Source organism: Cnephaeus nilssonii (genome assembly GCF_951640355.1).
Source record: "Cnephaeus nilssonii genome assembly, chromosome: 6".
NCBI classification, from domain to species: Eukaryota; Metazoa; Chordata; class Mammalia; order Chiroptera; family Vespertilionidae; genus Cnephaeus; species Cnephaeus nilssonii.
This window is the reverse complement of record NC_137077.1, coordinates 96,652,375-96,669,200: the sequence shown is the minus strand read 5'-3', so window position 1 is coordinate 96,669,200 and position 16,826 is coordinate 96,652,375. Positions and strand designations below refer to the sequence as shown.

The window sequence follows — 16,826 nt, the reverse complement described above, 5'->3', positions numbered from 1 at the left end:
GAAAACATCTCAGACTTGTGCAGGAAGAGATGCTGCTGACTTAGGTCAGTCTACCCAGCCTAAGGTCACCCTAATGGCTGCTTTCCAATAAAGACAGAGATTGAGCTATCGAATGAGTTAGAGATAGAGCACAGATACTACATTGCATCTTTTAAAATTCTTATTTTATTATTCAGTGAGCAGGAATAGACTAAATAGGTCTTTCTTTTCTAATAAATGTTCATCTTGGAGATGTTTTTCCTGTGTTGATTCTTTAAATGTGTAAGTGCACACAAACACATGAGGAATTTTGCCTGAGTAAGGGCTATGGAATTACTTTGGGGGTCAACTTCCTGCCCCTTGGAATGCCGTGGGAACGTTCCCACCGTGGGAGGGGGCCTCTAGCAGGGCACTCCATGCAGGAGGCATCTGCAGACATAACTCCTCTCAAGATGCTATCAGTGTCTCCAACAGCCAAAGGCCACTGTACTCTCAGCTGGTCCCAATCAGATTCCACAAAACTTATTTGCAGCATAAGCAAAAAAGTGTGTGTGTGCACATGCGTGTATATGTGTGTGTGTGCGCGCGCGCGTGTGTGTGTGTGTGTGTGAACAGCAAGGCAGCATCAGACCTCTCACTGTGTGGGCTAAAATCCAAACTTATATTAATTTGAGCTTAAAATATTCCCATGGAGAAGATGCATACTGAACAAAAAAAAGGTGATCATGCTTTGAAACTTCTTCAAGGAGATTGTTCTCAATTTCATGAGGTTCAGGGAAACTTAACCACAAGCTGACAAAGCAGAAAATGAAGCCAAATTCATTGATTCACTCAACCAATAATTGCAGGATGCCTAGTATGTGTGACATACTAGGTGAGAGGTAGCTCCAGACCATGCCCTTTCACTTACCACTATACGCTAGCACCCAGAACAGAACCTGGGATATAGGTGGTGTTCCTATGTTTGTTGGATTAACACACATGAACAGGAATTTGACCATGAATGCTTTGAAAGCTTCATGAAATTCTTTGGAGACAAAGCAACACATAATATATCCACTAATTCACCCAATCTGATGAGTGGGGATATAAAGAGAAATAAGATGTGCCACAGCCACTGGGAAGCTTACATTCTGGTGGAGAATCAGCAAAGGCCAAAGCATAACGGTGCAGAAGGCCTGGCATAATTAAGAAACTACAAGTATTTTTCTATGACGGGAGCAAGTGTCAGGATAACAGGAGATGAAGCTGAAGAGATAGGAAAGTTTGGGGTAGGATCTAAGGGGTTTTTTTATCCTGACAGTGACAGGGGGATGTGCAGGTGGCAAAGATGGGATTTAGGCAAAGGCGTAATAGAATTAAATTTGTGATTTGGGAAGCTCACTTTGGCTACAGAGTGGAGGAGAGACTGGAGGGAGTCAAGGCTGGTTAGGGAGCTAATGCAGGTGTCCAGGCCTTGGTTTGGGCAATAATTGTGAGGAAGGACAGGAGGTGATAATTCCATGAGCCATGAAAGTGTTATCAGGAAGTGGAGTTCTTGGGGTGCTGCGAGAAAAGAATTTCCTGAGGCCCCCACGAGAGGATGGGGTTTCATGGAAAGCTTTATTGATGATATAAAATTAAGGAGGTTCCCCTCAACGTCCCATCTCTGTCCATCCCTTCATGGAAGAAGTCCAATCTTGTCTTCAGCAGGGCTAGAATTATGGCCACTGCCCAGCGTTTCTGTTCCATATTAAAGTACAGTCCCGGTCAGCATCTGGCTAGCTTAGCTCATTGCTGTGGAGAGAGAACAGGCAAGCCCACCGGCAAGTCACAGAGAAAGAGAGAGGGAACTCTGTCTGGGGATTTTAACCTGGACCTTCTTCAAACTAGCCAATTAACAATCCAAGATTTCACACGCTCCTAATGGGGTCCACCCCTTAGCCAATCCATTGTTCCCAAGCTAGACTGACAGGCAAGCACCACCCCTGTGCCACCCCAACTTCTACTGCATATGTGCCTGTCTCCCCCTTTCGCCCCCAACAATCCAGTACTGGAGGGCGGAAGGAGGGGTGTTCTTCTCCTTGGAGCAACAATGCTGCAATTCCCTGGGCTGTGAAGCTGTAGCTTGCCTGTGAAACCAACAGGCTTATGCTTCCTAGGTGAATATGCTCAACAATGTCTGACTCTCCCTGTGCTCTCTTCCTTTATTAACATTAACTAGCTAATTATGACAATAACAGAAGTAGAATGGGCAGGGCCTTGTGATGGACTGGATAGAGAGAATATGTCAGTTTCCCCTCTAACCTAAAAGATACACTGCAGGGGCTCTGGCCTACAGGAGGTACATGTACTTGGTGGCTGGATAGATTAAAAAAGGAGGAGGCTCGGGTGTCTAGCTTGTGTATTTGCTATTATTCAGGGCAGAGAACCTTCACACAGATGCTCAGATTCTCTGCGGTCTGGTCCCGTCCTAGATCTTGCATTATACTACCATCAGCCCCTATCATTTCTCAATCCTGGGTCTTAACTCATACTGTTCCCTCTGCCCTATAATGCCCTCTCCTGTCTTCATCTCTTTAAGTCAAAACCATTTCAAATGTCACCTCTTCAAAAAAGTATTAGATTCCTTCAACCTCAGATACTTTTAAAATCTAATTTCTTTGTATTTGCCTTAAGTCTATTGCTTCGGTTTGTGAGTGAGTGCCTTGAGAGGGACAACTTTCCCTCATTCATCTTCCTATCTCCTCTAGCCTGGAACCTCGCCTGTGGTAGGATTCAATGCATCTTTGTTGGATTGAAACAAAGAGCCAAAAAGATGTCTATCTATGAAGTGGGGATATTATTGCCACCTACTTCATAAGGTGGTTATGAAAGCTAGGCACATAAGTGCTCAATAAATGATACCATCCACACCATCATTTCTAAAAAGAGTAAGTTTCACTTATTCTTGGTCTAACTTAATACTGAGCCTCTGTCTCCTTTTAATGAAGTTGGAGGATAAGGGCATTACTTCAGAAACTCCTGGGAAACTGTCCACTGGAGTTAGTAAGCAGGGAGCTGCCATCCTGGCCCATTGGGCATTCCTTTACAACGCCCAGTTTCCTCTCTGGAGGCCTCTCTTGAATACTTTGGGTCTTTTCTTTCTGGTCATGGGGGAACAGTGCTCAGCTTTTGATCTCTGTGATTCTGGGAAAGGGGTGATTGGGAAGAATCCCATCCTGCAGTTACCAGTTACCTCTTCTCACCTCAGTCCCTGCAGGCTGACTGCTGGAGAGGCCAGGTGCAGAGCCCCAGGCTGGGAGTTGGGGGGGTGGGGGGGTGGCGCCTTGGCCTGGCTGTTCCAAAAGCAGTGAGCAGGCAATTGTGACAGTCCTTGAGCTTTATTTTTATTTTTTAAATCTACTTTGAAGGATGTTGTGAGTCCCAAAGGAGCCCTTTTATGTATTTTTTTTTTTTTCTTTTTCTTTAGAAGTTCCTCTAAAACCCATTAGGGAGATTTAACATATTCCAGATTTAGCACTTTAATGAGCTTTTGTTCCTGCCATAATTTTTTCCCATTTTTAACTTCTCCTCTGATTTTTAATTAGCTATTTCTGGGATTATGAAGTTTGCAAATTCAACAGCAAAATTTCTGGAAAGACTTTTAATTGATCTGTGAGTTTATTGTGATGATATTGTGGACCCTGCCTGAAACAGAAGGTATGAGAAGACCTGTCCCAGACACGGATTTTCACGCCAGCAGATTGCATTCGCCATGATGAACATTTAGGGGCACTAGACATCTTTTATAAAATCACAAAGGCCCACCTGGCTGGTATGGTTCAGTGGTTGAGCATCAGAACCCAGAACCAAGAGGTGGTGGGTTCGATTCCTGGTCAGGGGACATGCCTGGGTTGCAGGCTCAATCTCCAGTGGAGGTGCATGCAGGAGGCAGCCGATTAATGATACTTCTCTCTCATTGATGTTTCTATCTCTCTCTCCCTCTCCCTTCCTCTTTCTCTAAAAATCAATAAAAACATATTTTTAAAAAAAATAAATAAATAAAATCACAAAGACCCTGCGTTTGGGAGTCGCTGTTTAACCACCTTGGTGTTTTTGTTTTTCCAGGAACCTCAGAAAAGTCAAATCTGGAGCTAATCACTCTGACGTGCACCTGTGTGGCTGCGACCCTCTTCTGGCTACTGTTAACTCTCTTTATCCGAAAACTGAAAAGGGTAAGAACATTTCAGATAAGTCCTGCGCTCCTTTTTGCATAATATTCTAAAATGCTCACCTGATGTATGGGACAGGCACTAAACAGGTGTTAGACCCTATCCTTCCCCTTACCTCTGGCTCCTACCTCTGTCCTGGTAAGCACTGGAAAATGAATCATTAAAATGTCTCTCAGCCATAAGGTGGGATATTCAAAAGAAAAGCTAGAGAATGGACAGATGAATATTTCCCAGGGACAAAAAGGATATTTTTATATAAAAACATGTAATGAAGTCTTTAAATTTAATTTAGCATAAGACCTATGAAGTCTTAGTCTTCTTAACCTTATTCTCTGCTAAGAAACAAAAAAGAAAAGAGCAAGTCCCACCTCTGACTGTCTCTCACAATACAGAAACACAAAGACGGGCACTGCTGTTCCAGACTCCTGAGCCCATGATCAAACTCGGTTCTTTAGGGTGCGGGGTTCAGGCTGGAATTCAGGACATCAGATTTCTGTAATTCTGCCTATAGCGCGACTTGCTTCTCTGAAGTTCAGTGGGAAAGAGCCAACATTCATTCATCCACTTATGCCTCAAATATTTACTGTGTGCCTGCTCTATGCAGAGTGCCAGGCCAGCGGTGAGCAAATGCTACAGTCTGGGGCTTTAATCAAGTACAGACAATGCAAAGTGTAACAATCGTGAGCTGAGTAAAAGATGCATAAGAGGGGTGGTCAGGCAAAGAAGCAGGGGAAAGTGTTGCAGGCAGAGAGGAGCGTGCATGAGGCTAGGGCAGGGCAGAGGGACACCATGAGAATGAGTGGCTAACAGAAGGCCAGAGGTCACAGTGGTGGAAACAAGGCATGAAGTGTGGAGAGGAGAGGAGAGGAGAGGAGAGGAGAGGAGAGGAGAGGAGAGGAGAGGAGAGGAGAGGAGAGGAGAGGAGAGGAGAGGAGAGGAGAGGCTGCAATGCCTGAGCAGGCAGGCTTGAGGCTATAGGAGGGAATTTAGTCCATATTCTAGAAGGAATAGGAAGCCCTGGAGCAGGGAGGAGGGTTGTGAAGCAAAGGTAGGCAATTTTAAGTGTGAGAAATTTGTGTCTGCAAAGATTATTTTGGCTGCTGTGAGGAAAATGGACCAGGGGGTCACCTAGTAAAAGAGTTGACAGTAGTCCAAGGAAGAAATGACATTAGCTCAGTCTAAATGATTAGAGTCAAGAGATATTTAGGAGGCAAAATCAAGAAAACTTGAAATGGGTCAAACTGGCCTACTCAATGTCTAGATATTTATTAGCCCTTATTAATGTACCAGGCTTGTGGGAAGCTCTTTATGCAGTATCTGTTAATCCTTCCAAAAATGCAAAGGTAAATGTATAATTATTACCATTTTATAGAGAGGGAAACTGATGTTCAGGAATTAAAATAACTTGTCCAAAGTCACAATGCTGATTAGAGTTGGAGCTGAGTTTTGAAGCCAGGTTGTTTGGCCTTAGGCTGGATATTCAAAACTATTAATGTGTACTTTATAGCGTTAGTATGAGAGGCAAGGCTAGCAGCATCCTCTACAATGAATGTGTAACATCAGGCTTTTGCTATATGGAGTGACTAGTCTTGAGAGAGGACAATTCAGGCCACTGCTTGAGAAGGAACAGGTCAAATAATGGTATTTGAAGGGGGAGACACATCATATAGAGAAAGAGATTTAGCAAAAGAAAAACTTGCCAAAATCTGTGAGGGAGTACAAAGACTATAGGATTTCAAAGGAGGAGAGCAGGAGAAAACACTTCAGAGAAAGAAAAGTTTAGAGACAGACTTTGAAGGTCATAGCTAGAAGGAAAGAAGCAGAAAAATACAGGCCTCCTCACCCTTCCCCCGCCCCCACTACTCCGCAGATTAGGGAGGGAGTCCAGTTACTTTGCCTAGAGTAGCAGAGTGGAAACAACACTGGAAAGGCAAATTGGGACTAAATTGAGTGGGTCTCTTGTATTTTTTTTAAATCTATGGAATTTTGATGTCAATAAGAAATGCTGAGCCCTAGCCGGTTTGGCTCCGTGGGTAGAGCGTTGGCCTGCGGACTGAAGGGTCCTGGGTTCAATTCCAGTCAAGGGCATATACCTCGGTTGCAAGCTCCCAGCCCTGGGAGGCAACCAATCAGTGTGTCTCTCTCTCACATCGGTGTTTCTCTGTCTCTCCCTCTCCCTCCACTCTCTCTAAAAATCGATGGAAAAAATATCCTCGGGTGAGGATTTAAAAAAAATAAGAAGAGGAAAGGATGAGAACAAGTAATAGAATGCCTATAAAATCTGACAAGTGATTGGTTGTGGGAGGCAAAGAGGAAAAAGGCATCAAAAACTATCTCCATGTGGTTTCTCTAATCACAATGTAAATTCCTCACTGATAAAGACTACTTTATCGTTTTATCTCTACTCTGCATAAGCCAGTGTTATAATTACAGCCAACATTTATGGATGCTTACTGTATACCAGGCTCTGTTTTAACAGCTTTACATGGATTATATCACTTGATATTCACAACAGCCCTATGAGTTAAGTACCATCATTTGACAGATAAGGCAACTATGCTTTAAAAGGTTAAGCAGCTTGCCCATTGTTATGTGCTGGTCAGAAGTTGAGTTGTGATTCAAATCCAAGCATGAGACTCAGTGTCTGGGCCCTGAAGCACTTAGCTGTGCAATTTTCATGCCAAGCACCTAGTAGCTGCTCAGTGTTAATGTCAATTGAAAGAGCAAATATTTGTCAACTAAGATTCTACTATCACAGTCCCCTCAAAGCCCTTGCTTAAGGTTTTTGTTTTGTTTTGTTTTGAGCATTTTTGGTGTTTCCTCTCATCTGCCTTATTGAGATAAACCATAAAATTCCGCAGGGGCCACGTGGGGAGATTGTCTTCCGTTGCCTGCTCCCCGGCTTCCATCACAACACTGCCAACCTCCCCTAGCATCCTGCCGAACCCAAGACGTTCCCTGCCATGCTCAGCAATCCTATGCTCTCTGAAGACTAGGGATTGCTTCTCATAGCCTTGGCTATGTTGGACATTGGAAAGTTTAGTCATAAAACCAACTCCAGCTGCTTCTCTAATGAACACCCCACATTCCTGTTATAGGAATTTATACTCCTCTACAGTCTTTCAGACTCCCACCAGTGTCTGACAGGCTGGGCCCTTACAGTCTAATACCAGTGGCAAATGCAGCTCATGACAAACGTGCTCCCTATCTTTCTCTGTTATCCATTCTTTTTGGAGGCCAGGCAAATCTTTCTGCCTTGAGCTATTTATCACACATTTTAGTGATAATTTTTGTGAGAAAGAGACTGATTGCAAGTGATGGATGAGGTGAGCTGTGACAGCCCGGAACAGGATGAGTAAGGGCTGAAGAATGTGGGTGACTGTGACATGGTGTGTATGGAGAGGTTGTCCTCTCTACTGAATTCTGATCTGGTTGAGGGAAAGCACTGAAGGGAAAGGCCCTAAAACTCATTTAAATGAAATATACATAACTCTGGCAAGAGTTATCAAAACCCACCTTATATTGGTAAGCATACTTCCTTTCTGTCCTGCCCACAAAAATACAATCAATTCTACAATTAACTAACAGGAAATACACCCATGGATATGAATTTAGACACTAAATGTAAATCCAGTTATTTATGATCTGAAAAAAGGGTATTTTTCTGGGCTTGATTTGCATTACCAAGATAAAAAAAATGCACCTAAAGGCAGAGATGTCCGCCTTACTTACTCGATGTACACCTTATTTATGTGATGTCCTACCAATGGTCAAAGGAACTTGGAATGAATGTCGCTATGTGTAAGTCTTACTCCTTGGTATTTGAAATAATCAACTTCTGTTTCTTACTGAAGGTAAATTCTATTCTAATCTCACTAATGGACCCTGTGGTCATTTTCAGTCAACTAAGTGGCCAGGCCTTCTGAGTATATTTAAGTACTTCATATGAAATGTACCTCCAGGCCAATGATGGCGAACCTATGACACGCGTGTCAGCACTGACACGCGTAGCCATTTCTGATGACACGCGGCCGCTGAGGCGGCCGCATGCCGAGGATGAAACATTTGCTGCTCCTGAGGATGAAACATTTGCGAAATAATGGTTTTTCCTCAAAGTGACACACTACCCGAGTTATGCTCAGTTTTTTGGCGAAGTTTGACACACCCAGCTCAAAAGGTTGCCCATCACTACTCTAGGCTGTCCCAGGGAGGTAGACCCTGAGCTTACTTTAGCACCTCTATCCTTTCTTGCAAATGTAGAAAGCCACAATCATGGACCACACTGTCAGCCTATTTTGTAATGCATATTTCTGCTTACACAGAATGGCCACGGAAAGTTATTGTTAGTCCTTGTGTGGAATGATTTTATTAAAATGCTTTACAGAACAAGCAAATAAGGTTGCTGGAGAATCTGAGGGCCTTTCATCTGTGACTAGAGGCCGGGTGCACAGATTCGTGCACCAGTGGGGTCTCTTGGCCTAGCCTGTGGGGATCGGGCCAAAACTGGCTCTCCAACATCCCCCAAGGGGTCCCGGATTGCAAGAGGGTGCACAGGCCAGGCCAAGGGACCCCACCAGTGCACGATCGGGGCCGGGAAGGGACCATGGGAGGGCTCTAGGCCGTGTCCAGCCCATCTCACTCAGTCCCAATTGGCCGGACCCCAGCAGCAAGCTAATCTACCGGTTGGAGCATCTGCCCCCTGGTGGTCAGTGCACATCATAGCGACTGGTCAAACAGTAATATGGTCGGACACTTAGCATATGAAGCTTTTATTATATAGGATAATACTACAGAAATGCAAGGTAGGAACAACAAGGGTTGTTTGATAGACATCACATGTTCAGGTGTGATGTGCATATGTGTGTGCCTCTTTCTGTACCTGACCATATGTTTTAACCAAATGAACCAAAATAGCAGGAGATATTGCCTAGTATTGTTTTAAATTGGCTATCAGAGGTTTTTTAAGTCGTTGATGACTTTGGGATCTCTTTATTTCTCAGTCTTCTTCTGAAATAAAAACTGACTACCTATCAATTATAATGGACCCAGATGAAGTTCCCCTGGATGAGCAGTGTGAGCGGCTCCCGTATGATGCCAGCAAGTGGGAGTTTGCCCGGGAGAGACTTAAACTAGGTAATGTATTTGTTCAACAGATTCCTAAACCATACTAAGCACCTACTGCATTGAGGAATGCAAAAATAGGCTAGACTCTGGATTCTACCCTCAACAGTTCACAACCTAGCAAGGGAGAGGGACACAGAGGTATATGAGTCTATGAGTGTGTGGAGAGGATGGTTTAAGGGACAAGGAGCACCTGTTCATTCTTTCAGCAGTTACCAAGCACCTTCTCTAAGCGGCAGACACTAAAGTATTTGAGTCTCTTCCCTCTAAGGAGATCGCCATAAAAGTAGATAAGTGAAGGGAAAGGAGGAGAGATTAGTTCCATTAGGAGCCTTACAAGCACAGGTGCTCTTAATTAATGACTTTTTTGAGGAGTCAGAAACTTCTGACCTGGAAAGCAATTCAAGATGACAAGGCACAGTAAAATCAAACATTTGGTGAAAGAGTTGGTACTCTTCAATGTTGTGGATCAAAAACCACTCTGCACAAATCCACCAGTTACATACTTTGAATTTTCCTGGGTGTTCAAAAGGTCCAAACAGAGAAGAAAGTCTTAGGGGGTCACTTAAGTTTCACTTTTGAAAAGTGAGGACTGTTGTTTTCCAGGTAACACAGATACTGTAAACAACAGGCAAATGTGTTTTCCTTCAGCTTACCCCCAAGTTCCTCCAGCTTAGACATCACAGTGCAAATTATTCTCCAGCCCAGTTATTACAAAACAGTGGAACCTCAATTATTCCCACCCAAAATATTTGGCTTGTGGGTTCTGAAAGTTTTCCACTCACTCTGATGTATGCCAGAATAGCTGGAACTAGGAAAAGAGGCCATGCACCCAGTGTGCCCAGAGCTTCTCACTCGGTATAAAGAGCCTGTTGTTCCAAATTCAATGGCACTGCCTGCTCTTCCCCCTACATGCAGGTCATTGTCATACAGTGAAAAAATATTGGGCCCTAGCTGGTTTGGCTAAGTGGATAGAGCTTCGGCCTGCAGAGTAAAGGTCCCGGGTTCAATTCTGGGTACATGCCAGGGTTGCAGGCTTGATCCCCAGTAGGGAGTGTGCAAAAGGCAGCCGATCAATGATTCTCTCTCAACATTGATGCTTCTATCTCTCTCTCCCCTCCCCCTTCATCTCTGAAATCAATAAAAATATATTTTTAAAAAATATTGGCATTTCTTTGGAGGTGGAGGTGTGATGTGACAGAGAGGGAGAAATGACTTTTCTTGTTCTCTTAGGCCTTGAAATGATCCCACTTACATTTCTTCCTACATGAGAATAAGTACTTAGCCCCAAGAGTATGTTTTGTTTGGCTTAGGGAAGAAAATTAGGAATCAGACAAAAGCCAGTAATGGCTGCTGACAAGAAAAAAAAAAAATCAACCAAATTTCGAGTAGATAAGGGCAGGTGGCACACTAGGTGAGTTCCATCTGCAAGTCTAAATTATATGGCAGCCTGTCCAGCCCCTTCAGTGACCTTGTCATGGAACATGGGATAATTTTCCCACAACCATAAGCCATTCTCAGGCCATGTTGCTTTCCGGAGTTATTAGTCGCAATCAAATATGCTCCTTCCAATGCAGGACATGGGAGCTTTCCATCCCTTTTCTTCATCCCTCGGCCTAGTGTCACTGTGACCATAACACATCGAGAGGGCCAGTGCTTCTACCAGATTTCCCCTAGGCTCCCTGAGTGTAATAATTCCACTTCAGGAGATTCTTCTTGTTGAAGATCTCTCTCATGGTTCTTTTCCTTCCCAGACGCTATGATTTGGCTAATATACATGTGAGTATCTTTGATGAGTGAGAGGAAGTGTAGCAAAGCCTCAATGCAGAGTGTGGCTGCAAGGGCCAGAGTAATGCTCTTCCTACTAACTTGGGAGCAAATAGGCCCAAGATTTGTTTGTTTGTTTGTTTGTTTGTTTGTTTGTTTGTTTTAAGCCAAATAAATGAGAAAAAGAAATCAGAAGCAGTGTCTGTTAAGTGAAAGTAATCAAGACTATATCTGGATAGATGGGAAGGAAAGGCAGGTTTGATGGGCAGAATTACAACAGAGTTCTGAATGCAGAGAAAAGCATAGATCAAGCTGCTTCTGATCTCAGCTGTCTGCAGTCTGTGGGTTACTTTCAGTCCTGGAGAGAGAAGTCAGAATTTAGAGTACCTGATAGATACCAGTAGACACAGTTAGAATCAGTCAAAGGTGTTGCTACCAGTGAAATTCCTGAAATCCAGTAACTAAAGAAACCCATTTTCTTGATGATTCTACATTAAACCCAGAGAGAATTCCCCTCCTATACATTTATAAATGTCTGACATTGCACCTTTCTGTTGGAAAATTGTCAGAATTAGCGAATATGGGAAAAAACACAGGGAGTCTGGAAATTGGCAGGTGAATGGGACCTGGGCTGGTGCTGCCTCTTATAAGACCAGCCCTGGATGCTAGAGAGGAGCTCAGCCGCATGCTGCCATGCACTGTCCCCAGAGTGTCCCAGGGGCCCTGGCCAGTCATTCTTGGAAGAAATTCCAATATCCTTTCATTGTATGACTATGACCTAGCAGTTTACAAGCTAGTGAGTGGCATTTGGGTAATACCAAGGAAGACTTTAAGAGAAAAGGAGGATCAGGCCAGGTCAAGTCCAGTGTGACTGGGCTCCCCCGATACTGAAATGAGAGTCTGCAGAAGGATTCCAGTGCACCCAATGATTAAAGAGCCCATAACAGCCCAGCCAGAGTGGCTCAGTGTTTGAGCATTGACTTATGAACCAGGAAGTCCTGGTTCAATTTCCTGTCAGGGCACATTGCCCGAGTTGAGAGTTTGGTCCCCAGTAGGGGGTATGCAGGAGGCAGCCAATCAATGATTCTCTCTCATCATTGATATTTCTCTCTCTCTCTCTCTCTCTCTCTCTCTCTCTCTCTCTCTCTCTCTCTTTCTCTCTCTCTATCTATCTATCTCTCTCTCTCCCTTCCTCTCTAAAATCAATAATCTTATCTAATAAAGAGGTAATATGCAAATTGACCATTACTCCAACACATAAGATGGCCATGCCATGTGGACACAAGATGGCCGCCACAAGATGGCCACCACGAGATGGCCGCCACAAGATGGCCAGCAGGAGAGGGCAGTTGGGAGGGACCAGGCCTGAAAGGGAGGGCAATTGGGGGCAATCAGGCCTTCAGGGGAGGGCAGTTAGGGGTGACCAGGCCAGCAGGGGAGGGCAGTTGGGGGCAACCAGGCCTGCAGGGGAGGACAGTTAGGGGTGACCAGGCCTGCAGGGGATGGCAGTTAGGGGTGACCAGGCCAGCAGGGGAGGGCAGTTAGGGGTGACCAGGCCTGCAGGGGAGGGCAGTTGGGGGCAATCGGGCCAGCAGGGGAGCAGTTAGGCATCAATCAGGCTGGTTAGGGGGTGATCAGGCTGGCAGGCAGAAGTGGTTAGGGGCAATCAGGCAGGCAGGCAGGCGAGCAGTTGGGAGAGGGATTGTGAGAGAGATGTCCCAGATTGGAGAGGGTGCAGGCTGGGATGAGGTACACACACACCCCCCCATGCACGAATTTCATGCACTGGGCATCTAGTATATATATAAAGAGGCCATAACAGCTTCATGCTGTTTTGTGAGGCAGCAATCAGCTTCCAAGAGAACAAAGGAAAAGACTAAGGAAAGCCAAGTGAGAACGAGTTGATTCTCAGTAATAGAAGCAAAGTCCCCAAACACTGGTTAAAACAAAGAGTGTTGTGATGGCTAAGAAGGGAATGTACGGGGACTGAAGTGTGGAAAGAAAAGGATTCCATCTGCCCCAAACAAGCAAGAGTCTTTGTAGCCTGTGGAGAGGTGTCCCAAGACAGAGATTATCTCACCACTTCTCAGGCTCAGGACACTTTTCATATTAGATGGTAGAAGAAACTTCAAAAGGAAAGCATTGTTCTTGTACCCTAAAAAAGCAAGGCATAAGCCTACAACCTAATGCAGCAATTTTCACGAGTCTGGGGAAGGTATCTGCCAGTGCTCTTTCAATATGTGATCTCCACGTCCTGCACCTTGAAGGGCCACTCAAGGCTCTTCTGTTTAAGCTAACAGTCCCCTTGCTGGTCTATATCTTGGACAATTTTATCTGAAGAAGGAAGCACTGACTACATCCCAGCCCATGGTGTGTGCTCTGGGAGGAACGAACGATCTTTATCAGTCACTACAGGTACATGTGTGAGCACAGGACAGGCTTGTGGTGTCACCAGTGTTCCCCTCCTAATGCAGAGTGTGTCCCTGTGAGATAGATGCGGAGACTGCTACAGAGAAGCTCATTGATTATGTTGGTAATTGAACACTTCCCATGTCCTTACTGTATGCCTAGGGTGATTGGTAATGGAAGATACTAAGCAGCGGCAGAGTGAAGACATCTTTGTTACTGAGTAGTGTGCATAAAAAGTATAAAGGTCCTAATATGGTGAAGCAGGAAATTTTTATTACAAACTTTACAAGAATTAAAAAGGAAAAAAAAAAAACTATATTCCTTGGGGGAAGAGATTGGACTATAAGGGAGAGAGGGAGGGAGGGAGGGAGGGAGGGAGGGAGGGAGGGAGGGAGGGAGGGAGGGAGGGAGGGAGGGAGGGAGGGAGGGAGAGAGGCTAACTAACTGAGAGCTTGTTATCAGAACAGTCTCAGAATGAGGACTTGGTTTTGAGAGATGTTGTGTTAAATCAACACTAACTACCGGGCCTTAACTTTTGACCAGAGGCATTTTGTTGACTTTTTTCACCCAGACTAACCAAAAAAAGAGTGACTTCTTTGGCTCATTCCTTTTGTCTTATCATACTTGAAGTGTACTGTTTCTCTAGGTTCTACTTAGCTACCTACTTCTGGTGATCCAAAAGGAAGTCCTCTGATATAAAGGTAGCTGAGATTATCCGGGGATGCCTCTCAAGGTCTTCATCTCATGGGTCCCTCTAGTTACCTAGGATTGTATGAGTCTTGCTTTGAATATCTCACAAGTGTCCAAATGCTACTGTTAATTCTGCACTAATATCCAGCAAACCTTCTATGCAGCGGGTACTGGGCTAGGCTCTGGGAAGACTCAGACATGGTCATTGTCCCTCTCAGTCAAGTTGTCTCATGCAAGGGTGAGGAAGGAAACATGTGAATAGTTGTTATAGTGTAACAGCAGATGCCATGAAAGAACCCTTGCTTTGTTATTGCATTTGGCAACCACCTCTCTATGGTTGAAACAAATTACTACCAGTGGTTGATAGGCTCATGTGCTGAACATGAAGATTTATAATCATCATATGAAGAAATGTTATAAATACTGGGTCTATTTTGCCTGGCAAGGAAGTCAGAGAAACGAGTTGGGGGGCGGGGAGGGGGTGTTTGTTTTGTTTTTTTTAATCTATGAAGCATTATTATAACCAATAGCAATAACTATCATTCTCAATTTCTCGCTTTCTGCTAAAAATAGATCATAAGAAATGCCCTTAAATGGCAAGAAAAGGGGCCTAGGTTAGACACAGGGAAATATTCTTGTTAATAATGTTATTAAACAATGGAAGAGACTACCCAGGATTTGCTGGCCTCTCCCTTCCAGCAGGATTTTGTGAAGAGGAAACTGGCCATCCACCTGCACGAAAGGCCTTCTAGGTGTGAAGAATGAGGGTGCCTCAGAGGCACAGTGAAGAGTTGGAAAAAAGATACTCCAGAAATGCCCCTTACTTTGATTCTTTTGGGGTCAGTTCCGTGGAGATCCCATTCAAAGTTACATGTGCCTCATGGCTACAAATAGGAAAAATGGCACTTCCTTCCTGAAAAAGACTTAAACTCGCCCCACTGGCTTGGTAAACAAATCAATGTATTCTTTTCATTGTAGGCAAATCACTTGGAAGAGGGGCTTTTGGAAAAGTGGTACAAGCATCTGCATTTGGCATTAAGAAATCACCCACCTGCCGGACTGTGGCTGTAAAAATGCTAAAAGGTATGGACACTGTAGTTTGGCTTTCAACTGACCCACTGCATTTCCTAAATGTTGGTATAAGTTGGATGTGGCCTAGGAGCAGGTACAAGCTATTTCTGCTCTGGTCACATAACTTTATTCTACTGCTGGAAGCCCCTTGACTTTAGGACGTTTAGGTGAGGCCAGAGAGAGTTCAGGATAAACCTTGTAAATGAAACAATCAGCAGCATCCACGGGAAAGTGACTCCTGTCACCTCAAAAATATTTCTCTTACCACATCTCAGACTTGACACTATCAGGGACTTAAGCCCATGGTAACCAATTTTTTGAAATGATCCACTTGACATTATAATGGAAACTTCGCTGTACATCACAAATCCCAAAGGCTTAACTGGGGCTTGACCTAACTATAAGATAAGATTATGAAACTAAAACAAGTGAGATGATCAAAACAGTAAACTATTTAATACTGTCAAGTCCCAATCATAAAACTTTTCCTCTTTAGAAATGAAAAACAACAAATTATCTTTCAAGTGCAAAGTGTGAGGAGATAGAGCCAAATCACACAGGAATGTATGACCACTGCCATAGATACACTGAAAGTGAAAATTATGTAAGCCAAACAAATCAAAACTCATAGATCTTTTAAAGTTTAGAAAATAATTCATTTCCTCAGTTATGATGGAATTTTCTGTTATTTCAATGCATCTTAAGGTCCCCAAACCAAAAGAAACAGGAATGAAAACCCAAAGGGCAGCTTTCAGCTTTCCAGGGTCTCCAAGATAATGCCAGGGGATTTTGAGGCACAGAAAGCGATATGCCCAACTAAGCAGGTACCTAGCAAAGGCTTCGGGAGAAAAAGGGCCATTTGCTTCGGGAGACTTCAAAGTTCTTCCTCTTCTTCCAGCCCTGACACCATCATTGCCCAAGTATCATGTCATGATATTTTCCACCTTAAAAGGCTGTCCTTTTTAAAGGAAAACTTTGATAAAACTCTACAAAGAACCTGACAGTTCTACTCTGAAAGTAACCAGGAAAAGGAGTTTTGCATCCACAAGTCAGGGCTTTTGTTCGAGTTGGACTACCCAGATGATGGAAAGCATTTCTGTGAGAATACCTCCATTCCAGCACCCCACCCTGTACACCCCACCCCAGATTCTAAAGAGAAGACGCATCAACGTGTCTTCTATGTGAGAAAGCATCAGACTAGGTACTTGAATATATTAGGTAGAACCACTTGAAATCATCATTTTTCTTATTTTTCTCTCTATAGCCTTGTTTTTCTGTATTGTTGTGTTTATGGTTTTTTTGTGGGTTTTTAAAATTTTATTTATTAAATTGATTGTGGTGACATTGGTCAACATGAACATATAGGTTTCATGTGTGGGTTTCTATGTAACAAAATCTGTATATTGCACCATGTGCCCACCACCCGAAGTCAAATCTTCTCTCACTTTTACTGGTATTAGTACCTCTTTCTCCCCATCCCCCTCCCATTCCCCTTCTCCCTGACAACCACCACTCTGCTGTTTGTGTTCATACGTTCAGGTTTATATCCCACATATGAGTGAAATCACATGGTTCTTGGATTTTTCTGTCTGACTT

General features: G+C 43.9%; 1 protein-coding gene across 1 annotated transcript in view; it reads left to right on the top strand.

Annotated features, from left to right (window-relative positions):
* Positions 1–16,826, top strand: part of FLT1 (fms related receptor tyrosine kinase 1) — a 208,018-nt gene that overhangs the window by 147,521 nt on the left and 43,671 nt on the right. The window contains exons 16-18 of the mRNA XM_079773671.1: positions 4,069–4,175; positions 9,173–9,305; positions 15,138–15,242. Of these exons, the coding sequence (XP_079629797.1) occupies positions 4,069–4,175; positions 9,173–9,305; positions 15,138–15,242 (345 nt within the window). The remainder of the gene's footprint in view (positions 1–4,068; positions 4,176–9,172; positions 9,306–15,137; positions 15,243–16,826) is intronic.